The following is a 27076-nucleotide window of genomic DNA, read 5'->3' as shown; positions in this document are numbered from 1 at the left end:
CTTTCGTGCACGAGGTTGATGTGCACGTTTTTCTTTTTTCTGTTTGTTTTGTTCGGGGGGGGGGGAAGTTCAGGGTTTGATTGTTTCACTAATGGGGAATGTGGTCTGTAAAATTTTGTTTTTGACACACAATTTATTTTTTCTACTGTATCAAAATGTCAAATGTTAATATGAGTGTACTATCTCTCTCCACATGGAATGTGAATGAGTTGGGGCACCCCATAAAAAGAAGGAAGGTTATTACTTTTCTTAAACGTAAGAAATATGATATAGTGTTTCTTCAAGAAACACATCTCTCCCCGCAGGAAGCTGAAAAATTTGGGAAGATATGGGGTGGACATGTTTTTTTTAGTGCTGGCTCGATAAGAGCAAGGGAGTCATTATTTTAATAAATAAACATCTACAATTCAAATGTCTCAAACAGACTAAAGATAAATTAGGGAGAGTCATTATTGTTTTAGCTGAAATTCAAGGGCAAAGTTTGATTTTGGCTAATATTTATGCACCTAACCCTGATGATTAGGGCGTTTTTATAGATCTTGAAGGGATGCTGCAAACCGCTGGCACCCCTCATGATATAATATTGGGAGGAGACTTTAATCTTTTTATGGACTCAGTCCTTGATCACAGTGAAGCAAAAGTGTATAAACTCCCTAGAGCAACATTGACGCTTCACAGGATGTATAAAAATCTTGGTTTTACGGATATTTGGAGACTTTTGAACCCATCTGGTAGGGACTATAGCCCGGATCTGTCTGATTCTTAAATAGGACAAAGATCCATGCGAGTAAAAGTTACCGTCCAATCTCCCTGATCCAACTAGATGTAAAAATATTGTAAAACATTTTGGCTAACCAATTAAATAAGGTTATGACATCTCTTATAGATCAGGTGGGATTTATTCGGGGCCGTAGCTCTTCTGATAACATCAGGCATCTCATCAATATCATGTGGTCAGTAGCGAATGATCAATCTCCGGTCGCTGCCATCTCACTTGATGCCAAAAAGGCATTTGATTTGGTAGAATGGGATTATCTTTAAGATTTTGGAAATGTATGGGTTCGGGAGTACATTTATTGGTTGGAATAAATTACTTTATAGACACCCTATAGCAGCGGTACAAACAAATGGATTAATTTCAGATTATTTCACTCTGGACTGGGGCACTCGGCAGGGCTGCCCTCTTTCCCCTTTATTGTTCTGTCTTGCCCTGGAACCATTAGCAGCCGCGATAAGGGGGGAGGATGATTTTCCAGGGGTGGTGGCGGGAGGTGTGGCGCATAAGTTTCTGCTTTATGCAGATTATATTTTATTATTTGTCTCTGAACCTACTAGATCTATGCCTTGCCTCCACAGAATTATTAATTCCTTTTCCAAGTTCTCAGGATACAGAGTCAATTGGTCTAAATCCGAAGCTTTGGCTCTGACAGCGTACTGTCCAGTAACGGCTTTCCAGTCAGGCGCCTTCCAATGGCCCAAACAGGGCATTAAGTATTTGGGGATTTTATTCCCAGCAAATTTGTCTGATTTAGTTAGTGTTAAATTTGACCCTTTAATAAAAAGATTTAAGCGATGTGGGCAAGTGGGCTTCATTACATTTAGCGAAGATTAGGAAGGTTAATGTTATTAAAATGAATTGTATTCCAAAATTTAACTACCTGCTACAATCTCTCCCTGTAGATGTCCCCTCTCTTATTTCAAGCAATTTGATAGCATAGCAAAGTCCTTCAATTGGAAAGGTAAATGTCCCAGATTGCATTTTAATAAGTTACATAGGCCGATTGACAAAGGAGGGCTAGGCCTACCCAAGATTTTGTTTTATTAATATGTGTTCAGTCTCAGACATTTGACTCATTGGTCACTTCCACCTGAGAGAGCCCCTCCCTGGTTTGTTATTGAACAGGCAATTCTTGCCCCTATTTCACCATTACAAAGCATCTCTATCAAACTAATCGGAAAAGTTACACCCCGTTATTTCGCATTTACACTCGGTATGGACTAAAGTGTCCAGATTGTTCAAATTGGACATTTATTTAAATGTTGCCTCGAGCATATGGCAGAACCCAAGATTGTGTATTGGCAAGTCCCCTTTCTGCAGGCCAGAGTGGATTGTGAGGGGGGTTGCTACACACGGTGACCTATATGAAAGTGGAGTGTTGAGATCGTTTGAAAACTTGGTCCAACAGTTTTATATGTATTTACAATTGCGCCACCTGCTTTGTACTATTTATGGGAGTAGCACCCCCCCACCCCCAAGGAGGCAGATGCTTTGGGAGAGGTGATTGCGGCTTTTGGAAAAGGTCATGAGGCATAGTGTACTACTCCCTGTTAATTCAGAGTCTGGGGGATGGAGCTTTAACTTCTATTAAGAGATTATGGGAGAAATATTTGAATTTGGTGTTGGAGGATGGAGTGTGGACTAAGATTCTGAAAAATGTCAAGTCTGAATCTAGAGATGCAAGGGTTATGCAATTTAAGATTTTACAAAGATTTTATTGGACCCCCTCTAGATTATATAGGCTTGGTCTTAAAGACACACCCACCTGCTGGCAATGCCAATCAGAAGTTGGAGACACAACCCATGTTTTTAGGGGATGCGTTAAAATCCAAGATTTTTGTTTAAAGATTCAGAATTATTTGCGTGACATTTTGGACACTCAAATTTTACTTTGCCCCAGACTTTGCATTTTGGGGCGATGGGGAAGTTATAAATTCAGGGGACAAATATATAAAAAATTGGGTTCAAATTATTTTATGGGATGGAAGTCAGACGGAGTGCCACCATTTCCGGAGTGGTGTGCGGAGATGGGGAGGGTGGCGGCTTATGAGAAGATGATAGATGGAAGGCTGGGGCTGAAGGACTTATTTTTCAGGATGTGGGGTAGGTATTTGGCAGTTTTGGAGGACTCTAGGGGAAGGGATGAGGAGCGAGACGTTTAGTTTAATTATGCATGTTTATTATATATATTTTTATTGTTTGTGTGTGTGCATTATTTTATTTTATGTGACCACAGGGGTGTTCTTTGGGGTAGGGTGGGGTTGGTGTTTGGGGAGAGATGTTAATGAGGGTCAAAATTTAAATGTTGATTTGGTGTGTATATGTTGTGTTTTTCTCTGTTGTGTTTTTTCTTTGAATCAATAAAAAATGCATTGTGCAGTTTCCCACAAATTAACTAGAAAATCATGTCTGTGACGACATGGCTCTAATGTTATCAGTGGGCTTGTCCAGTGTTTGATGTATTTGCGGTCAAATCGTGAGACATAACTTCTCAGTGAGTGCTAATTTCTACGGTGTTGACTCATTTGTATGTACTGTATTTTTCCAAATCAGTCGGCAGATAGAGAAAAAAGATTCAGAAAGAAATCAGAGTATAGACTATTATTTCTGTAAATGGGGATCATTTTAAATAAAACTAAATTAAATTGAATTGACAAATTGAAAATGAAGTAGAAATAAAAACTAAATTAAAATTCGAAACATATTAACCTTGGATGTAATGCCTAAAACAGCTTTCACTTTATTTAGTCTATGTCTGAGTAGAGGGGAAAAAACAACAAATAACTGAAATGTCAACATGCAATAAGAATTGTGTTGAAGGACAGTTTTGTCTTCATACACCTAAAGCATTTGTTTTCATTTTGAAACCACTTTGAAATCTGTTCAGCAGGATACTAATCATAAAATGTATATATAAATGCAACAGAGGTGTTTTTGTTACATTTATATTGACAAACTGTTTTTCTTAGTTGTGAAGTTTAAAATAAGCTTAAAATATATTGATGTTGAGTTTACAGTTACAATTTTAATTCAGATTCATGAACAGATTCATTCGGACTCGGACTCGGCCTATTATGGACTCGGTCTTGAGTCCGACTCGGCCCCTTTTTTGGACTCGGACTCAACTTGGACTCAGTTGTTTAAAGACACGGACTTGACTCGGACTCGACTAAGGTGGACTCGAACCCAACACTAGAAACTTGCATCTATATTGTATTCTAAATTCTAACATTTGGTATTGTTCGTTAGATGGTAATGATAATAAATGCTAATCTTGGCTCTTTTCCCCCTCTCTCTCTGCCCCCCACCACCCCCGACGGTGAGATGAACTTTACCTCTGGTACAAGCCCTGATGCCCGGCGCAGCTGACTGAGGGAAGCTGCATTTAAGCAGAGCAAATTCTCACAGTTTTCCAGTGGAAAACATCAAATTAAGTAAGTACAAGCATTAATAAGACTATAATTGAAGAATTTTTTTTGTAGAGAAATAAGAAAAATGTGGATGTTATTGAAATGATGCAATAAAATATTACTTTGGGCTTGTTCACATTGCCCCAAAAGTGTCCTTTATTGTGTGGCCGTTCACATAACAGGTTCTTGTGCCCAAAACAGCAAGACGGAGCACAGCGGAATAGTGAATGCACGGATCTCGAGACGTGTTCCTTTTGCGTTATTTTTTAAGCGTTGATCTATTGTGTCCGTCTTTGGTCGTTGCATCACGTCTTGCTGCTTTTTCTCGTGCCGTGTGTGTTACGTTTTTAAGACGGTGTGTCAAGTTGAAAGCAGTTCAACTTATAAAAATGTGTCTTGAGAACTGCGCGTTGAATATTATGTTGTTCCGTCTTGCTGTGACCGATCACACAGTTAAAGGTGATTTAGGGAAGTATTGGGTGTGATGACTTCGTTCAGGACTTTACCATCAACACTAATCAAGTATTATTTTCGGTATTCACTTGATCCTGGTGGCCCTGCCAACCCGATCTCATGAAAAGTCATACATCATTTACGATTTGGTTATTTCGTATGGTCTCGTACGATGTTGTTCGCATGAACTCATACAACTTCATCTCGTGCAAATTCCTGGATGCGCGTGAGGCGTTAAGGACATACTTATTAATATTATGCCCTTATCCAAACCCCTTATCTAAACTTAACCAATCAGTAGCGTGTGTAAACATGATAGGAAGCTGTTTTGTGTGACAGAAGCAAGTAATTGTCACATATATTAGATGGAAACGATGTCCAGCGACATCATTGGCTGTAGTGAAAGTCGTAGGAATTCAAATGAGTGTTGGAATGTGCTAATTCCATATCATACGGATTAGCCAAATTTAGAAAAGTCATACTGACGATTTCACCCTGAGAGTGTGTTCAAGTATTATTTTCTTTCAGTGTTCACTTGATCCTGGTGGCCCTGCGCTGCCTGACGATGACTACTTCTTCAATATGTCACAAATTGTTATGCTCTAGTTCCTCTATTCTTGCCATGCTCCAATGAAAAAAAAAAAAAAAAAAACAACAACAAAAGATTAATGTCGTTTTTTATTATTAATAATAAATTATATGTACTTAATAAAAACCCTAAAAAAGTGATAATACATGACATAATTACAGCTAGTTACTGTACAATTTATATTTTTTCAGTAATATACAGTACCTCAGCTACCAATTACAGTAATCTGTAAATTACTGTACACAGCAATTGCAGTAGCTTTCTGTAAAGAGATTTTCACATTAACAAGGTGGCAACAGTGTTGCCAGTATGTTATTGTACGTTTCCACGTACAAAATAAGGTCATATGGATTGGGAACAACATGAGGGTGTATTTCTTTCATGGAAAAATGTTCTTGCTGCTCTTTTCCATAACAATAAAGTAGATGCTGACCTGGAGCTCTCAAGCGCCAAAAGGCACCATAAAAGTAGGCCATATGACAGGACCCGCACCAGCCGACTTCATGACAGCTTCTTCCCCTTTTTATTTATAAAAAGAATTTCAAACATGTGTTATGTGCCTTCTGTATTAGTTTTACTAAAAAAAGATGTTCACTTTACTTGAAGATAGGCAGAAAACCGATTGCACTACGTTTTTCTAGTCACCACAGCTTTAAATGTAATATTACTATTTACTACTAAGTCTCAAGTAAGATTAGTACACATTCTTGTGTATATTAACTGAAAATCGACATATTCAGCTAACTTGATATTTATTTCTTAACTTACTCAGGAATAGCATGTTCACTTTACTTTTAGCTGATTAGTAACTTGACTTAAATTTTACCTTTAGGTTTGCTTTGCAAAAATAAGGCAATCTAAATCTAAGGCAAAAAAAACAAAAAAACAAAAAAACAAAAAAAAAAAAACCTGACTATTTTAGAATTTACAGTGTATAGTTGCAAGTGTGAGTTTTGTTAGTGAGATGAAGTTGTTTTATTTATGTAGTGCCTTTCCCAAGCTCAAGGTTGCTTTACAAAGAGCTTCACTGATACAATGCATCCGGAAAGTATTCACAGCGCTTCACTTTTTCCACATTTTGTTATATTACAGCCTTATTCTAAAATGGATTGAATTCATTATTTTCCTCAAAATTCTACAAACAATACCCCATAATGACAACGTGAAAGAAGTTTGTTTGAAATCTTTGCAAATTTATAAAAAATAAAAAATTTTGCTTAATACTTTGAAGCACCTTTGGCACCAATTGCAGCCTCAAGTCTTTTTGAGTATGATGCTACAAGCTTGGCACACCTATTTTTGGGCAGTTTCTCCCATTCTTCTTTGCAGGACCTCTCAAGCTCCATCAGGTTGGATGGGGAGCGTCGGTGCACAGCCATTTTCAGATCTCTCCAGAGATGTTCAATCGGGTTCAAGTCTGGGCTCTGGCTGGGCCACTCAAGGACATTCACAGAGTTGTCCCGGAGCCACTCCTTTGTTATTTTGGCTGTGTGCTTAGGGTTGTTGTCCTGTTGGAAGATGAACCTTCGCCCCAGTCTGAGGTCCAGAGCGCTCTGGAGCAGGTTTTCATCAAGGATATCTCTGTACATTGCTGCATTCATTTTTCCCTCTATCCTGACTAGTCTCCCAGTTCCTGCCACTGAAAAACATCCCCACAGCATGATGCTGCCACCACTATGCTTCACTGTAGGGATGGTATTGGCCAGGTGATGAGCGGTGCCTGGTTTCCTCCAGGCATGACGCTTGCCATTCAGGCCAAAGAGTTCAATCTTTGTTTCTCATGGTCTGCGAGTCCTTCAGGTGCCTTTTGGCAAACTCTAGGCGGGCTGTCATGTGCCTTTTACTGAGGAGTGGCTTCCATCTGGCCACTCTACCATACAGGCCTGATCGGTGGAGTGCTGCAGAGATGGTTGTTCTTCTGGAAGGTTCTCCTCTCTCCACAGAGAAATGCTGGAGCTCTGTCAGAGTGACCATCGGGTTCTTGGTCACCTCCCTGACTAAGGCCCTACTCCCCCGATCGCTCAGTTTGGCTGGTGGCCAGCTCTAGGAAGAGTCCTGGTGGTTCCAAACTTCTTCCATTTATGGATGATGGAGGCCAATGTGCTCATTGGGACCTTCAATGCTGCAGAAATTTTTCTGTACCCTTCCCCAGATCTGTGCTTTGATACAATCCTGTCTTGGAGGTCTACAGACAATTCCTTGGACTTCATGGCTTGGTTTGTGCTCTGACATGCACTGTTAACTGTGGGACCTTATATAGACAGGTGTGTGCCTTTCCAAATCATGTCCAATCAACTGAATTTACCACAGGTGGACTCCAATCAAGTTGTAGAAACATCTCAAGGATGATCAGTGGAAACAGGATGCACCTGAGCTCAATTTTGAGTGTCATGGCAAAGGCTATGAATACTTATGTACAAGTGATTTTTTTCGTTTTTTATTTTTTATAAATTTGCAAAGATTTCAAACAAACTTCTTTCATGTTGTCATTATGGGGTATTGTTTGTCGAATTTTGAGAAAAATAATGAATTTAATCCATTTTGGAATAAGGCTGTAACATAACAAAATGTGGAAAAAGTGAAGCGCTGTGAATATGCACTTTCCGGATGCACTGTACATTTAAGTGCAACATATATACAATAATACATTATAAAATAAAAATTACATGAAAGGTAGTCTATCTCTATTACATTTATAGCTTATTATAAATAAAATATGCCTTGTATATGCCTATTCATAAATTAACACTACTACTACAACTAATAATAATTATTATTGTGATTTAATTATATAATTATGTTATTCTTTTTTTTTTCTTACCAGTTGAAGCTGAATATGTAGGCTACATTAATTCTGTAATATGTTGTTAACTACTTTCTCCTCGTATTTCTGACAGTAATTTCTGCTGATACAGAATTTTCATTTGTTCTTTTTCATTTTTCATCTTTGCATGAATAATAACATTATTCTGGAGGCACAAGTTGACAAGGAATAGTGAAATGTCAAGCATGTATTTTGCAGTGAATATTAAATACAAATACAACCACAAACATTAAAAAGAAATAATAATAAATCAATAGCTAGCCTACAAACAGGTGAAAGCCCCGCAAGTCTATCAGTAAGTTTTATGATACACTGGAGGCTGATTTTGTGCGCACATATTTTAATGTAAAGGACATCATGTTTAAGTAGAAAAATGTAGAAGAACAATCATGTTTTATTTTCTCCGTATCACGTGTGCAGGAATATTCTGAATAGATGTTAACTCTATGGAGCATTAATACTTTTAGAATAAAGGCCTAACAAGATAATTACCTTAATCGGTGATGTGGATATACAGTTGAAGTCAGAAGTTTACATACACTTAGGTTGAAGTCATTTAAACTAATTTTTTAACCACTCCACAGATTTAATATTAGCAAACTATAGTTCTGGTCATTTAGGACATCTACTTTGTGTATGACATGAGTAATTTTTCCAACAATTGTTTACAGACAGATTGTTTCACATTTAATTAACTATATCATAGTTCCAGTGGGTCAGAAGTTTACATACACTAAGTTAACTGTGCCTATAAGCAGCTTGGAAAAGTCCAGAAAATGATGTCAAGACTTTAGGCAATTAGCCAATTAGCTTCTGATAGGGTAATTGGAGTTAACTGGAGGTGTACCTGTGGATGTATTTTAAGGCCTACCTTCAAACTCAGTGAATCTTTGCTTGACATCATGGGGAAGTCAAAATAAATCAGCAAAAACCTCAGAAAAAAAAGTGGACCTCCACATGTCTGGTTCATCCATGGGAGTAATTTTCAAACACCTGAAGGTACCACATTCATCTGTACAAACAATAGTATGCAAGTATAAACACCATGGGACCACGCAGCCATCATACCGCTCAGGAAGGAGATGCATTCTGTCTCTTAGAGATGAACATAGTTTGGTGGAAAAAGTGCAAATCAATCCCAGAACAACAGCAAAGGACCTTGTGAAGATGCTGGAGGAAACAGGTAGACAAGTATCTATATCCACAGTAAAACGAGACCTATATTGACATAACCTGAAAGGCTGCTCAGCAAGGAAGAAGCCACTGCTCCAAAACCGCCATAAAAAAATCAGACTACAGTTTGCAAGTGCACATGGGTTCAAAGAACTTACTTTTTGGAGAAATGTCCTCTGGTCTGATGAAACAAAAATTAAACTGTTTGGCCATAATGACCATCGTTATGTTTGGAGGAAAAAGGGTGAGGCTTGCAAGCTGAAGAACCCCATCCCAACCATGAAGCACGGGGGTGGCAACAACATGTTGTGGGGGTGCTTTGCTGCAGTAGGGACTGGTGCACTTCACAAAATAGATGGCATCATGAGGAAGGAAAATTATGTGGATATATTGAAGCAACATCTCAAGACATCAGCCAGGAAGTTAAAGCTTGGTCACAAATGGGTCTTCCAAATGGACAATGACCCCAAGCATACCTCCAAAGTTGTGGCAAAATGGCTTAAGGACAACAAAGTCAAGGTACTGGAGTGGCCATCACAAAGCCCTGACTTCAATCCAATAGAAACTTTAGTGGGCAGAACTGAAAAAATGTGTGTGAGCAAGGAGGCCTACAAACATGACACAGTTACACCAGTTCTGTCTGGAGGAATGGGCCAAAATTCCAGCAACTTATTGTGAGAAGCTTGTGGAAGGCTACCCAAAACGTTTGACCCAAGTTAAACAATTTAAAGGCAATGCTACCAAATACTAACAAATTGAATGTAAACTTCTGACCCACTGGGAACTTAAATAAATACATTTTTATCATAAATTTTTTTTTAAATACAATTTTACATTTTTAAAATAAAGTAGTTATCCTAACTGACCTAAGTCAGGGAATGTTTTCTACAATTATATGTCAGGAATTGTGAAAACCTGAGTTTAAATGTATTTGGCTAAGGTGTATATAAACTTCTGACTGCAACTGTAAATGTGGTCAATGTTAAGAGATGGATCATGGACAGACGATCTCAGCTGTCATGGACCTCGTTTCCCAAAAGCATTGTGAGCCTAAGTAGATCGTAGGATCCATCTTATGATTCATCTTAGTTTTGCAAATGAATTATTTAATTAATAAAGTAGCCTACCTACACTGTTTTATGTGTGTCACCGCTTGCATAGCTTCCACCTTCATGTTTTGTACTCTGCAATACTGGCATCACAGTGTACCTCATATTCAATATATGCTTGTTATTGACATGTACCAGTGGTTGCCAACTTTTTGTCAAGTGAATACGGGACACGGGAAGAGACAACGCATATTTTTATGGACGGAAAATGGAAACTTTGGAAATGGAAGACGTTTTATTCCTACCAATAACATGTTATTTTTATTACTATAACATTTTTATGATTAAATCCCACCGAACACGCCGTCCGCGTCTCTCTGAACGCGCCGTCTGCGTCACACTGAACGCCTTGTCTGAGTCTCATTGAGCACCTCGTCTGCGTCTCACTGAACACCTAATCTGCGTCCCTCTGAACGCATCGTCTGCATCTCTCTGAACGCGGAGTCTGCGTCACACTTAACGCCTCATCTAAGGCTCACTGAACTCGTCGTCTGCGTCTCACTGAACTTGTCGTCTGCGTCTCACTGTACTCGTCGTATGTGTCTCTCTGAATGCACCGTCTGCATCACAGTGAATGCCTTGTCTAAGGCTCACTGAACTCGTCGTCTGCATCACACTGAACTCGTCGTCTGAATCTCACTGAACACCTCGTCTGCGTACCTCTGAACGTGCCGTCTGCAATGACAAGCAACACAACACTCACATTTCAGAACAACTTGGTTTGGGTGGGGGGTGTCACATTTAGTGACTGTTGTTGCTGATCTTTCCAGCCTAGTCAGTGAGCCTGTCACACTTACCAGTTAAAAACAAAGGGAAGGTGTCACACTTAAGGACTGCCTTTGACTTTTTCAAGGCTTCACTGTCATACCCCATTTTCACAGCCAATCAGCTTGAAGCTTTTTAATGTATTTTTCAGTATTACTCCAAAAATTATGAACATTCATAAAATTGCTAATAGAAAACACTCTTAACAACTAAGATTAGTTATTGGGAAACGGGTCCCAGGTCAAGAATTCAACATTGTGCTCAGGTTGTTTTATGAATGCATGCATGGGAATCATTATGAGTGAATCTTGTGAAACAATAACACAGACATTCCAAGAAGTGGAAAATGTATATAATATATAATATTTTAGTTAATGCTACTCCTGACAAGATCAGATTTAACAATAAGCATAATAAATGGAGACAATAAATGCAAAAGGATGCGAGACCATGGCCATCAGATTTGAAATCACTCCATGTGCATTTTCATTTAAGGTTTACACTTTAATAATATTTACAGACACGTAATTTTGTTGGAATTTTGAATATGTTTATTTAAAATATCACTTTAGTCTTGAGCTTTTTGGGTAATCAGTAATAACTATTTTTATTATTATTCGGATGAACTCGTTATTCTTTTTTAAGTCATTATTTGTACCTTTCCGAATAAGGTATTCAGCTTCGGGCACATCCATAACATGCGTGTTAATTGCTCTTAACTTGAAATATTGAAAAAGCGAACTAATAAATTTTGATAGCACTTCAAATATGAAACATTTCAGGTTCCTTAAAAGGTGTCAGTTTCGTGAACACAAAAGAAAGATCTAAATACTCATCAAGGTCAATTTATTTTAACTAATTTGTATGATTTAATAATTATTTTGAGCATTAGGGTTTACAGTGCATGTTAAAAGGTTTCAGCATTAGCCAAGTTGAGAAAAGATTTTTTTTATAACAGTGGAAATGCGAGTATAAAAATGAAAGAGATAACAAGTAGACAACAAGATTGCGGACAGTGTGGTGGGGCTTGACAACAATATGAGGTCCAACCTTTTTTCCTGAGCAGTAGATCAAATTAACAATATTTACGTTTTTTTTTTTGGTATTGATTTCCACTAAATTCAAAAACATCCATTGTTTGATGACACTCATACATGCAACGAGTGCAGCAGCAGGAGAATGTGAGTCAGAGCTGGTGGTAAGGTAAATTTTAACGTTATCAGCATAGCACAAAAAAATTAAGGTCATGTTTATGGATGATCTTACCACGTGGGAGCATATAGATAATAATCAGTAATAGTCCAAGGACTGAACCCTGGGGAACACCTTGTGTGAGCGGACCTGTGGCAAATTTATATGTCTTTACAGTAATTAACTATTTTCTGTCCGTGAGTTAAGAGGTGAGCCAAGAGAGATGAGTTAGAGAAGAGTTTCTTGTTTAGTTAACAGAAGAGCTAGTGTCACGTGTATCTGCAAATTAAGAGCAATTATGGAGAAGTTTTTTAACACCTGGAAGTAACAGCATTGTGACATTCGGAAAAACAAAAAAAAAGAGATTGTGGGAGTGAGAACTTCCACAATCTCAGTTTTCTGAATGGAAGCTGCGGTCAGGGTGTTGTTTTCACTCACTGTGTAGACCCCACACTTCTCCCAACTGCATTATCTGAACACATTCACTTCTCTATTCATATTTATCTACAATACATGAATATTAAACTACAGAGTCCACACTTCTGTACAATACCACTACCAGCAAATAAAGTAATGTGTGTCAACATTTCAAACAGCAACTTCGAAGAAATTCTTCTCATGCTAACAAAGAAAGCTTCAGGTCTGTTACTTGTACATTCAGCCATTTGAGACAAAGAAGGTGCCTTCTGTCCTGGATTCATTCAGTTTAAATTGGCGAGCACATTCACATAGTATGACAATGACTCTTCAGGAAAGTAGGGGGATTTCCTTATTGTTACACAATTCCACTAGCCATTCAGTGATGAATGAATCAAAGCACCTGTTAGGGATGCCCTACCAGTAGCCTAATATTTAAATGATACCCCTTCAGAAATAAAATAACTTTTCCTATTTAATTAAACATTTTAGCTAAATAATAAGCAAAAAAAAAAACACTGAAATCAGAGTTAAGCAATAGGAGAATATCCACAAGCATCACTTTAATTAAAACAGGGAAAGCTCCTTGGATGCTCATTGCATTTACTGCACAAAGCAAACATGTGGTCAGTTGTCATACACTTATGCAATCCATTCCTAAACCTCTGAAAGCAGTTCCAGATCTGTTTAAAGTCTTTGTAAGTATGTCATGGCCTAAAGAATAAAAAAGTTGTTTATCACATCTAAAACACCACACCCACACCCACACCTCACAGAAACAGGACAACAGTTATCAAGTGTAACAGGCATACCACATGAGCACATATAGACTATTGCTCTCTCAGTTTCATACATAAACACAAAAAAGTAGCCCAGGCATGTACACAACACAAGATTAATATTGAGTATACAATCAAAAAATGAATTTAAACAATATTTCTTTTTAACATATATTTTACATAATGTCCTTTCAATGAAGATTACATAATCATCAGAGCAGAATGTGCAAGAAAATGTACAGATTAATCTTTATTTCTAAATTATACCCTGATAATATCGAAGTGGATAGTTTGAGTCACTCAGTATTTCTAAGTGTAGCTTTCAAACTTTTAATAGAGTAAAAGCTCTTTTGAAGTGAATCTCACAAAAACATTCAGTTTAGGTCATATTTCGCCCCAAAATAAAAATAATTTTTTTTAAGAACATTTAGTCTATTTTTAGGGCCATTAAGATTTTTGGGATCATAATAATTAAATATCTAAATTATTATGATGAAAAAGTTGTTTTGGATATATGATTTTTTTATATGAATCAGCATAGCATAATTAATGGCAATATACTCTTCTTAAACATAAGCATAAACTTCTTAAACATAAACTTTCTGTATAAATAATTTAACTAAAAAAAAAAAAATGAAAAAAAAAAAATGAAAAAACATCCATTAATGTTTTACATTACAGTAATGAGAATGAGGTTTTTCTTGGTCCTAAAAATAGGCTTGATTTTCTTTAAACAAATTATTTATTTTGGGGTGAAATATGACATATTATTGACAAGTTTCATGAGATTAACCCTCTGGAGCTATCAATTAAGTGTTTGTTCTTAAAGTTTACACCACTGCATTTTAGTCTTAATATTAATTCATTGATTTAAATGATTAAATTGATTTTTCATACTTTGCTTATTGAATATATACAGTTGTGCTCAAAAGTTTGCATACCCTTGGAGAATTAGTAATATATGTACCATTTTTAAAGAAAACATGAGTGAGCAGGCAAAACACATTTATTTTATTTCTTATGGGATTCATATTCAACTGTAGGTTATAACAGAATGGCACAATCATAAAACAAAACATGGCAACAAAGAAAAAAATGAAATGACCCCTGTTCAAAAGTCTGCATACCCTTAGTTCTTAATACTGTGTATTGCCCCCTTTAGCATCAATGACAGCATGCAGTCTTTTGTAATAGCTGTCTATGAGGCCCTAAATTCTTGCAGGTGGTATAGCTGCCCATTCGTCTTGGCAAAATGCCTCCAGGTCATGCAAAGTCTTTGGTGGTCTTGCATGAACCACACATTTGAGATCTCCCCAGAGTGACTTGATGATATTAAGGTCAGAAGACTGTGATGGCCACTCCAGAACCTTCACCTTTTTCTGCTGTAACCACTGGAGGGTCAACTTGGCCTTAAGCTTAGGGTCATTGTCGTGCTGGAAAGTCCAAGAGTGTCCCATGCGCCGCTTTCGTGCAGAAGAATGCAAATTGTCTGCCAGTATTTTCTGATAACATGCTGCATTCATCTTGCCATCAATATTCACAAGATTCGCTGTGCCTTTAGAGCTCACACACCCCCAAAACATCAGTGAGCCACCACCATGCTTCACAGTGGTCTTTTCACTATAGGCCTTGTTGACCCCTCTCCAAACATAGCACTTACGGTTGTGACCATAAAGCTCTATTTTGGTCTCGTCACTCCAAATTACAGTGTGCCATAAGCTGTGAGGCGTGTCAAGGTGCTGTCAGCCATATTGTAACCGGGCTTTTTTGTGGCATTGGCGCAGTAAAGGCTTCTTTCTTGCAACTCGACCATGCAGCTCATTTTTGTTCAAGTATCGTCGTATTGTGCTCCTTGAAACAACCACACCGTCTTTTTCCAGAGCAGCCCGTATTTCTCCTGAGGTTACCTGTGGGTTTTTTTGTATCCCGAACAATTCTTCTGGCAGTTGTGGCTGAAATCTTTCTTGGTCTACCTGACCTTGGCTTGGTATCAAGAGATCCCCAAATTTTCCACTTCTTAATAAGTGATTGAAAAGTACTGATATCTTCTGGCATTTTCAAGGCTTTGGATATCTTTTTATATCCTTTTCCATCTTTATAAAGTTCCATTACCTTGTTACGCAGGTCTTTTGACAGTTCTTTTCTGCTTCCCATGGCTCAGTATCTAGCCTGCTCAGTGCATCCACGTGAGAGCTAACAAACTCATTGACTATTTATACACAGGCACTAATTGCAATTTAAAAAGCCACAGGTGTGGGAAATTAACCTTTAATTGCCATTTAAACCTGTGTGTGTCACCTTGTGTGTCTGTAACAAGGCCAAACATTCAAGGGTATGTAAACTTTTGATCAGGGCCATTTGGGTGATTTCTGTTATCATTATGATTTAAAAAGGAGCCAAACAACTATGTGATAATAAATGGCTTCATATGATCACTATCCTTAAATAAAAGACAGTTTTTTGCATGATCAGTCATATTTTTAAAATCAATGCCAAAATATATTTGTTTTTGCCAGGGTATGCAAACTTTTGAGCACAACTGTATAAACTAAATATAGCCAGGCACTAAATGACAAGAGTCATTTATCAGTGCATTTAAATCTTGACAGCAGCAAGGCAGTTTGCTAAGTAAGGTATAAATATGTTTATCAAGAGGACCATGGCACCGTCGGGCATTAAAAGTCTATATTGCGAATTGGGATTTAAGGATTTTGTATAACAAAATAGCAGGGTTCCATACAGCCAGAGCAGAAACTTAAAAGCCAATGAAACAAATCCATTGGTGGTCACCAAAGCATTGTGAAATTCAGTTTGCTGAATCCAGGGTCCTTCCTGAGCTCCCAGTATGTACCATTGCTCACCCATGAGTCGTCTTCAGAACGCCTGATTGAATGAACGAAATAGTGTTATGGACAGAATCTCGTGACAGGCCCTACACAACTAGAGCTTTGTGTTTGGAAGAGCCACTTACTTGAAGAATCGCGGCGAGTGTGTCATGTTGTTTTCTTGTAGGACTCTTCTCCTCTCTCTTTGAAGCACTTCAATCCTTTCTTTATGTTCTTCAGCTCCAGCAATATCACCCTCTTCCAGTAATCTAACATAAAAGGGACACTAATTAGCCAACAGCAAATCACCGGTCTTAATAATGGAAAGTCTTCACTTTGTGTAGCAGTTGTGCATTTTATGTAAAATTCATTGTTCAAAAGTCAATAAGTGTGCGAGTACCTTTGGTCTGGTCTAAAGCGTGTGTCCGTTGGGGGTAAGATGAGTCTAAGACTCTCCTCCAATTCATTCAACTCAATTGCAAACTGGGTGAACCCATAGTACTCCTCATAGTCCTCAGGCATGGGATCTATATGCACACGCACACACGCACGCACACACGCACGCACACATATTTACTGTAATTGACAATAATGGTGCTGTTTTTGTGCCCCCTAAAATCATTATAAACAAACCCATCTGAGATGAAAACAGCTGAATACTGTATGAACGTGTCTGAATATTTTCAATATAGTTATACATCTCGTTCTGAACTGGTCTCTAACTCACTTGCTCTCCAAATGCAGGTGGCTGAGGGCGGTTTCCCCAAGTACAAGGCCTCATTCCATTTGCCAAACAGTGAGTGAATGACACGCCCTTTTGAGTCTGTGACCACACCCTCCACCTCATTAGCACTGACACCTCCAGATCTTGACTGAACATGCAGAATATGAAAAAACAAATAATAAAAAATAAGGGTAAAAAATCATTTAGTAAGATAAAATAAAAATGAAAAGGTTTATTGTGTAAATTCTGGGCGAATATTCTGGCTGTATTCCAAAAAATGGAAGATGTAGGCAAGACAAACACAGATGTACACATATACAGTATGTTGAATGAAAGCTGTGGGTACCATGCCTGATTTCACATTTATTTTAGAGTTTTTGATGGTCCCACCTTAAAGAAATTGACTTTGCAATGACTGACATCTCCCTTGGTGGTAGTGTGCTTGACTGACATTTCCCCATAGTGCTCTATCCAGCGCTGGCCACTCAGAATGTTATGAATGCAGGAAGTGACCTTACTCCATTCATAATGATCCCCAAAACTAAGAATGAGTGAGAGAGCGTGAAAAAGAGAGATATGAGAAAAGACGTTGGAGTGGAGAAGACAGTGGGATGAAATGACAAATGAAAGGAATGTAAAATGGTTAAAAAAATAAAACAAAAATAATGTGGAATTACCCTGGCAACTCTAAGTGGGTGATTCCCATGGGAACAATCTCCATAGATTTCCCCCAAAACTTATTCTTCCATCGCATATCTGACAAGCAAATATAAAGGATGTTAAGTTTACCCAATCAAAATCATATTGAAATGTTAGAAAGCAGCTAAGTTTGGCACTTGGTGTGTGCATTTTACTCACCTTGCCAAAGGGTGAAGTTCTTGGACTCGCAATGACAAGCAGACACAGGTGGGTGGTGACTGACCTGAGAAACAGAGCAGGTGAGTGTGTATGTGAATGTAGAGGTGTAAATAAAGCCCAAGACTTTGGTTTGGTAGATATCAACCATCAGATTAGTGATGGACCGATATATCGACTGATATTTGTCCAATTTGCGATTATCGGCACTGGCCAATAACCGTGTTCGCTTGGCCGATTAACTTTCTGTTTTCAAAGTTAATGCAAATTTGTGTAAATATTGCATTGAAATAAGTGTTTGTTTCACTATAGAAATTTTGTGTACATCTGATTTGCTGTTGTTAAACTGTATTGTTTATCTGCATTTACATGGGCCATTCTGCTCTACAGATATTGGTATTGGCATCGGCCATAATAAAACCCATATAGATTGACCACTACATCTGATGCATTAATTATTAAATTATATCATATGAAAAAACTATATCTTTTATTTATATTTTGTAATAGTTTTTATATAATTATTGAAATGTTTATTTTTACTTTAAAAAAATAGAATATAAACCTTTTTTTAAAAATCTTTTTTCCCCAAATTATATATTTTGAGAGTTACACATCTGTCCATTGCAATAGAAGATGATGTTAAATATTCCAGAAATACTTGTGGTGACACTTTCTATGAAGCCCATATTTATAATGCATTGTAAAGGCATTATAAATACATTAGTAATGTCTCATAATACACCTTATAATATGCTACAACATCTCATAAATAATTGTTACCACAATTATAATGCATTATAATAATTACCTATTCATAGTTATACCTTAGAGTATAATGCATTATAAAACAAGCAACATTTCATTTTATCTGCAAAATGAGTTATAATGTATTATCAGTGTTGGGAGGGTTACTTTTGAAATGTATTCCACTACAGATTACAGAATACATGCTGTAAAATGTCATTTGTAACATATTCCGTTAGATTACTCAAGATCAGTAACATATTCTAAATACTTTGGATTACTTCTTCAGCACTGGTAGATTTTTTCACTTGTTTTGACTATAAAAACTCTGCCAGTACAGTAAGACAAAATACACATATTAAAAATACATTCTCTGAAAAACCTAAATAGCTTATGCAGTGTTGTTTCTAAAACAAGATAAATCAAATTGATCTTGTTTTAAGGATTTTTAGATATTTTTACAGGAAAACAATACAAAAATTATTATCAAGAATATGATTTTTGCCCTAAGATCAAAGGTCTTACTAGAAAAAAAGAAATTATGATCCAACGTGAATTTTCTTGATAAAAAATATGATTGTGCCTGGTAACATGTGCATGTAAAATGGCTAGAAATAGCATTTTAGCTTAGCGTAAAGCTGACAATTTACACAAGTTTTTTTCTATTTCTTCTGCTCCAAACTTACTTCAAACTTACTTCTCTGTCTGCTCGTATGAATGTAACACTTCATAAGAAAGTGTTTCACCGCTGTTCAAATGCACTTTGGATCGCATCATTTATATGTATAAATGTTTTCCATCTGAAAGGACTAAATAATAAATGAAACAAATGACAATAAAATGCAAAGTAATCTCTTCAGTAATCAGAATACTTTTTGAATGTAACTGTATTCTAATTACCAATGATTTAAATTGTAACTGTAGTGGAATACAGTTACTTATATTTTGTATTTTAAATACATAATCCCGTTACATGTATTCCGTTACTCCCCAACCCTGTGTATTATATATATATATATATATATATATATATATATATATATATATATATATATATATATATATATATATATATGTAATATAGGTGTGCTTTAAGTAAAGTGACAAAAGTAATTTCTTCTTATAAAAATCCATAATAAATTTTTAAGTGGTTATAAGACATTACAAGTATGCTGGAAGTTATATACAGAACATATGGTTAAAATATATCAAAAACTCTAAATATGTTATGTTGATCACACATGTAGCCAATCTTCTTGGATGTAAACACATCCAAGAATTTAAAAAAAACAAACTGATTCTATACTGGACTCTATTCAATCAACTTTAATGTTTGTGCATCTTATTTGGAAATTTATTTTATAAATTACTTCCACCATATACGTTTGACTTGTAATATTTTGTATGTTACAATTTTATATTATGGCTGTTTATAAGATATTGCTTTTGTAACTTTACAGACTTTACAGGTAAAGACCACTTATAATATGATCATGTCATAAAGCCCTTTGTCTGTTTACACTATGCTGCTTTTGCATGACAGCACTTATACCATTAAATGTATTAATTTATTAACTTCTGCTGCATTAAAATTGGATGTTGCTTCTCTTATAATGCATTATACTCTAAAGTATAACTATGAATAGGGGAAGTCTTATAATATATTATAACTGTAGTTATAATTATTTATGAGAAGTTATTACTTATTAAAAGTGTATTATGAGAAATTATGAATGCAGTATAATGCATATATAATGCCTTTACAATGCATTATAAATATGGACTTCATATAAAGTGTTACCATACTGGTTGCATCCATTTATCATCCATGTTGAATCTGTTGCCATAAATTACAAAAAAAAACAACACCACCACAATGGTGTATCGAATTATGAGTAAGAGTCCAATTGTGAGTGGTGGTTCTGAGGTGGGTTAAAGAAAAAAAAAAAAGTGTGTTTACCTGTTCAGAAATGAAGCGGAAGCCTTTATCTGGTCGGACACACTCGTATGTTTCTCCTAGTATAGGGTTAAAGGGTTTTCCTCCAGCTCTAGTGAACGAACATGCATATGCAGACACAGCAAATGCTGCTATATACACCTACAAACACACACACACACACACACACACACACACACACACAAAAGTATAGCATATATGATTAATTACAAAATACTATAAAAATGCATTATAAATAGTAAAGATAAAGGTGGTCATGTGTGTTTTAAAATGCACGCGATTTGACGAGGAGTCAAATATTCTGAGAGTGTTGCCTTAGAAAGATATATAGATTAGATATATATGTAACATTAGTTAAAATTTCAGTTATGGGAAGCTGTATTGAGACTATCTGTGTGATCTCACCATGCGCATGTGTGGGTCAGGTGTGTTTGCAGCAGTGTCCAGCAGGTGGCAGTATTCATTTTCCTCACATAGTCTCTGCAGGGTGTTGATTGGCTCATTGAGTTGGACAGGCATGGCCACTTTCGATAGGTCTTTACCAATGTTACTGCGCAGAATACTCCACAGATTCACAGTCTCGTTCATACGTGAACTCGGCAACCGTTCTCGCCGTGTCACAGTACTCTCGTTACCATTGCTGTTGCCTGAAATGCAAACAAAGCAATAACTACGGTTGTTAAAAGGTAAAAGTTTACCAAACTGTTCTGTTGAACTGTATTAACAAATTTAACAAGTGTGTAATTTCTGCAGCACTTGGGTCACCAAACGAAATTGCAAAAATAACTTTTTTCAAATACTTTCCCAGAGTATTCCCCCTGTCTTCCATAGTTCATTCAAATAGAGAGTCCCACCCCAAGCTCATGTAACAATGTTTCTGTGACTAGTCTAAACATTGCCATGTTTCGATAGTGCCACGGAATTTACACTTGTAGTTGTCTCTGCATATTAAACTGGGAAAGGCAAAAGTAGTGTCAAATCCTTTAAATTTAAAATTTGAATAAAAGTGTGGGTTTGTGAGTGCCTCACCTAATATCTTGTGCACGCTGCCAGTCTCATTTCTGCAAAACTCCACTGATGTGCTGTCACTGACATCACTGATGTACGAGTCATCATCCGACACCTGGTAGCAAGTTCATGTGTAACATTATAAAATCACGCTGCAATTTAGTCCACATTGTCTCACACTGTATTCTCATTTCATTAATAAATGCATTTTCGTTCAAGTTTAGCACAAAATGTAATGCAAAAATGCAAATCGGCACTGTAGGACCCTGAAAATTACCCTTTTGACTCTATGATCTGACCTCATTCTCAGACGAGCTGCCAGACAGCAGATACTCTTTAGCATCGAAGAACTCTGAGGATTGAAGGGACTCTGGGATTGACCCTCGACTCTCACTGGACACTTGCTGTAGTAGTGGCCGTGGCCCATCAAAGACATCCTGATTGGAGGAAAAGAACGAAAAGGTAAGGCCATAAAGAGCTTGTTGCTAATTGTTTATTAATATATATGACACCTGGTATTAAGATGCGTTTCGGGTGATCCGATCACATGTGGTCAGCCCTAACAACAGGCATAAATGGGTCTAAAACGTTTTGTGATCGAATTACAAAAACCACATACGAATGAGGTCAAAAACGCATGTGACCACATCGCTTTTGAGGTGTAAACGCTAATCTGTCCTGTATGCGTTCTGGCATCAGTGAAGCACCACCCCTCACCTCTCAATCAACCGCTGCACTAAACCAAGAGTCTACTGTTTAATGTGACAGTTACGAGCGGCTTTAAAAGGAAATAACCATCCGATCGGAAAATGTAAAAAAGCGAATACATACACAATAATGAGAGCTTCACGGACCCAACCGCATCTGGGAAAGACAGTGCACCTTGGGCAGCCCCCATGTGCGGACCCTCTCCATGTAGAATAAAACAGCTTTTATAAGGTTACTGATATGACTGGAGTCTTCATTTTAATGTGAGTGGTGATGATTTCTTACATATATTGCAAAATCATAATTAATGCCTTTGGCTTTAAACTTTTTTAATAAGGAAAAAAGTACTGAGTGCACTTTTAAGTGACCAGGTGTAAACAGCGATGAGTATCACCTAACCACGTGATCGAATCACCTGAGACACATCATAATACCTGGTGTAAACGAGGTCAAAGACACAGACACACACTCATACCTTCTCACTGATACTTTCCAATGTATTTCTGACTCGGTCTCTCTCTGCCAAAAGAGATGTGTACGCTGACCGAAGAGTGGAATTAACTAATAAGAGAGAGAGAATGTCAAGAGTGAGCATCAATCCATAGCATCGTCTATATAGTTGTCTGAATCCTCAATATAAAATGCTGGAGGGAGAATGTATTGGGCTTTGATATACTCACCAGTGCCAGCAAGCCTACAGAACTCCTCCTGCATTCGCGAGGCTTCTGTGGGTGAGTCTGGACTTTCCAGGCACAGCTCTGGAGAAACTGGCTCTGAATACACCAGGTTTGGATGTGACACATGCAGGCGAGAAGATGAAGTGTCAGGAATCTGTGCGTAAAAGAGCACAGATCAGAGAGCAAGTGGATGAGAGAGTGTGTATGAGGTAGAGTGCAGTTCTGTGTAAGAGAACAATGTATATATGCAAACAGATTAAGGTTTAGAGGTATTGTACCTGCATCGTGATCTTAGAATCCTTGTTATGTTTCTTGGATCGCCATTTTCGGTGTCCTCGATTCTCTTTTTTGGAGCCTTCGGTCTGGGGTCACATACACCAAACACAAACACATGTTGATTACATACGATAAAAATTCATGCAATCACACACATGCACACGCCAATACCTGTAGTGAGTTGATGGCAGGTGCTGAGAACGCTCTGTGCAGAACTTCCATATTTTTTAGCAGCAGATTTAATTCCAGCAAGGAGGACTCGCACTCTGTCAGATCTAACAAAAGAAAGTTACGAAAACAAATCAAAGCTCCATCTCCCATTCTGTGATTAAACACAGTTTAACTTTTTTTTTTGAGGGCTCAGTGAACATTTTCTGCTTTTCTACAACATTCTCTGTATGTTTTTCGAGTAGGGTTAGGAACCGTGAAACGGCTTTTATTCAGAAATGGTTCAATTTTTAAAAAATACCAGAACCGAATGATTTTTGTGACTTTTGGTTCTTTTAACGGTTCTCGAAATGTGTATTCTTCTGCCAATGCAGACGGAACATGGTGCTAAAATACTTTGACAGTGTTCTTGTGTTACCATTCAGCGGCACTGCAACACCACTATTGAATCAGCAGTGCCAAACATGCAGATATACATTCAGTGTAGTCTGATTGCCGAACAAATGACTCTTATGAGCCGATTCTTTTGAGTCTACACAGCAAAACATTTAGTGCATTTAGAATTTTATCAGCGGGTTCTTTTTAGAAAATGAAAAATTTACTGAACCACGAGTCATTTATTTTTGTCATGTATGCCTCAAAATGAACAAAGAACTGTTCCTGTGCTATGCTTAAGGCTTATGGAGACTTACATCAGAGTAATTACGGGATGATTGTTGATATGACAAAGTGTAGTTAAAGACATTTTTGTAATAGTGCTATTATATGAAAATGAATGAATAAATAAAATCTTTATTAAAAAGTCTGGTGACATATGGCAACAGGCTGCTGAGGGCAGTAAATCCAATAAGAATTGCTTGTCTTATTTCCAAATATTTCTTTCTCGAAAGCACTGAAATTATTGTTAATGAAAGCAAAATCGTTAAAAGGAATCAGAATCTGAACCGGAATTGTAAATTCCTCACAATTTCCATCCCCATCTCTGAAACATGAACAGTATTTTGGCCCTGATTAATACACCTGAGAGTCATGCAGCAGACAGTTTACCAACAAACATCATGATGCGTCACTAATACAAAGAACACCCTGAACATCCATATGAGGCAGACACAGTTCAGTCAGACAAATGAAACTGCAGAGCAAGGAATCTGAGAATGCTGTAGGTGTGTCTGTGCGTGTGGGTTTTTTTTAGTTACCTTTACTGCACTTCTCCATGTCTTTTGAGTTTTGGCGCCAGCTGTTCCTTAGTAGGGCTGAAGGCTGCTTGAAGACAATGGAGCGCTAAGAATAAAAAAAGTAGAGAGAGAAAAAGCAAAATATATGATCTGTGCATTTTTACAGCATTTATTTGAAACTACTGATAATACTGGGATTATTAATATTCATTAATTACAAGGATTGTTTCTTCAAATTCAAATGGTACACTCTTTTTCTAAGCAGGGTTTCAAAAGTACTAAATAGCTTTTCATCTTTTATACTGCACATTCAAATGTTTTGATGTTTGATATAAATTTTGAGGCACGTAAAACAACAGATTTGAGCTTTAGTGTTATTGCCATTTAAAAAACAGGCAGAACAGTAAATGTACAATATCAGCCATTATACTGTATCTATCATAATGGAAAAGTAATGATCAGGTGCATCCCTAGTTATTATTGTTATTTTCTTAATAGCTTCAGTTTTACTTAGGGATGCACCGATATGAAAATGTTTGGTCGAAACCAATTTTAACAAAAAACAATAACACTTTACTATAAGGTTCCATTCGTAACATTAATTAATGTTTTAGGTATCATGAACAAACACTGAACAATATGTATTTTTTTACAACATTTATTAATCTTAGTTAATGTTAGTTAATAAAAACAATTGTTCAATGATAGTTTATAGTGCTATAACTAATGTTAACTATGCAACTTTTGATTTTAAAAACGTATTAGTATGTTGAAACTAACATTAACCAAGATTAGTAAATTCTGTAAAAGTATTGTACATTGTTAGTTCATGTTAACCAATGTTGTTAAATAATGTTACAAATGGAACCTTATTGTAAAGTGCTATCCAAAAAAACTATAGGCCGATACAGATATTTTGCTGCTTACCTTTTTTTGTCATCAGATCACTGTTTTACTTTTTGCATATTAAAGCATATAAATTATGCTTTAAAAATGAGCAAAGAGGTACGAAAGCTATTCTAACAATAAATAATTTCCATTGAACATGAACTGAATCTGTTTAACACATGAATGTTAAAGAGAACCATAATGAAAGATAAACAGAAGGTAAAAAGATACAAAAAATAACTAAATATGATAACATGATGATTGATATGGAAAAAAAGTTATTTTGTACTTCTAAAACATTTTTGCACTTCTTTTTTTGTGTGCAGTTTTTGTTTTTGCAAAACAACAGAACTCACATTTTACATGTATGTGCTGTATACGAAATTTACAAATTCAAACTATCCATATTTTGGGTAATTCCACAGAAATGTCAACAAAATCATGGAAAAACAAAAGGTTTTAACCAAAGGGAACAAACCCCCCTTTTAAATTCTGTATTATAAAGGTGTAATGGATAATGTATAATGCTGTCCAGACCACTAGAAAGCACCGCTTGCCCATACAGCACTGAAATGCAGACTATATTTTAAAACCCACACCTATCATATTGTTTCTGAAAATATGGATTTAACCGCTGAGTCTTATGGATTACTTTTATGCTGCTTTTATGCGCTTTTTGGAGCTTCAAAGTTTTGGTCACCATTCACTTGCATTAAGGGACCTACATAGCTGAGATATTCTTCATTTGTGTTCAGCAGAAGAAAGTCATACAAATCTGGGATAGCATGAGGGTGAATAAATGATGAGAGAATTTTCATCTTTGGGTGAACTATCCCTTTAAGATTAAGTAATCATGCAAGGCCATATTGTGATTTAAATCTTAATACAATCAATCATGCAACATTAATGGATATCATACCGATGTCTCAGAAGTCAAAGTCTGCTGTTTCAAAGCATTTTGGTTGGTTTCCCTCAACAAAAAGCCTATAGGTTAGCGCTGTTTTCACAACTGTCATGTCCGTTTATAGCTTTTTTCTGCAATGATGTGAGAACGAGAAATAAAAATGTAATATTACATGTTCTTAGGAGTGCCAATCTTAGCTATTATTATTTCTGGATTGTGCATTTGAATTCACAGAGTTTTTACAAACCATCGTTTTTTTCATATTCAATATGCCGATGGATTTAATTGGGTCATTAATTGAAATAAAACCCTAGTTTTAAATCTATTAGCATTACAAAATCGGTTGATGGAATGTGGGGTCTAAAAGCCTGATTATTAGGGAACATTGTGAATGGATACTAAATACAGAGGGTAAATACTCTTGTGATGGAGGTGTGATCAGATTGCAGCTGTTGCTCGTGTGGCTCCATTGCGATCTCGTTCTGACGGAACGTTCGATGATGACGAAGCTGCGTTACCCACTGTTCAAACAGATCTTGAGATTTCACCTGTGAATGTAATGGCAAAACACATCAAATGAGTGTGTGTGTGTGTGTGTGTGTGTATAAGTGTGAGATACGAGTATGACTAACTACATTTTGTGGCCCAGCATATGTAGGTGGGGGGAATGTGAAAA

At 36.8% G+C, this 27076-nt stretch overlaps 1 protein-coding gene and 1 long non-coding RNA gene across 4 annotated transcripts in view; one reads left to right on the top strand and one right to left on the bottom strand.

The window, feature by feature from the left end:
* Window positions 1-3645: 3645 nt before the first annotated feature.
* Window positions 3646-27076, top strand: part of LOC127424902 (uncharacterized) — a 39154-nt gene continuing 15723 nt past the window's right edge. The window contains exons 1-2 of the long non-coding RNA XR_007894537.1: window positions 3646-4212; window positions 21915-22066. This is a non-coding gene — a long non-coding RNA (uncharacterized LOC127424902). The remainder of the gene's footprint in view (window positions 4213-21914; window positions 22067-27076) is intronic.
* Window positions 13240-27076, bottom strand: part of LOC127424896 (oxysterol-binding protein-related protein 3-like) — a 31904-nt gene continuing 18067 nt past the window's right edge. For all 3 annotated transcript variants that reach the window (XM_051670431.1, XM_051670432.1, XM_051670433.1), the window contains exons 6-22: window positions 26820-26948; window positions 24630-24714; window positions 23437-23540; window positions 23268-23351; window positions 22993-23143; window positions 22788-22873; window positions 21904-22041; window positions 21626-21719; window positions 21002-21243; window positions 20600-20737; window positions 17896-17959; window positions 17715-17793; window positions 17428-17578; window positions 17041-17185; window positions 16714-16840; window positions 16460-16582; window positions 13240-16371 (exon numbers count right to left, since the gene is read on the bottom strand). In XM_051670431.1, the coding sequence (XP_051526391.1) occupies window positions 16275-16371; window positions 16460-16582; window positions 16714-16840; window positions 17041-17185; window positions 17428-17578; window positions 17715-17793; window positions 17896-17959; window positions 20600-20737; window positions 21002-21243; window positions 21626-21719; window positions 21904-22041; window positions 22788-22873; window positions 22993-23143; window positions 23268-23351; window positions 23437-23540; window positions 24630-24714; window positions 26820-26948 (2037 nt within the window). In that variant the 3' untranslated portion in view covers window positions 13240-16274. The remainder of the gene's footprint in view (window positions 16372-16459; window positions 16583-16713; window positions 16841-17040; window positions 17186-17427; window positions 17579-17714; window positions 17794-17895; window positions 17960-20599; window positions 20738-21001; window positions 21244-21625; window positions 21720-21903; window positions 22042-22787; window positions 22874-22992; window positions 23144-23267; window positions 23352-23436; window positions 23541-24629; window positions 24715-26819; window positions 26949-27076) is intronic.

The sequence above is a fragment of the Myxocyprinus asiaticus genome, chromosome 34, assembly GCF_019703515.2.
Source record: "Myxocyprinus asiaticus isolate MX2 ecotype Aquarium Trade chromosome 34, UBuf_Myxa_2, whole genome shotgun sequence".
NCBI lineage: Eukaryota > Metazoa > Chordata > Actinopteri > Cypriniformes > Catostomidae > Myxocyprinus > Myxocyprinus asiaticus.
The sequence above is the reverse complement of the archived record's forward strand: the minus strand, read 5'-3'. Positions and strand labels throughout refer to the sequence as shown.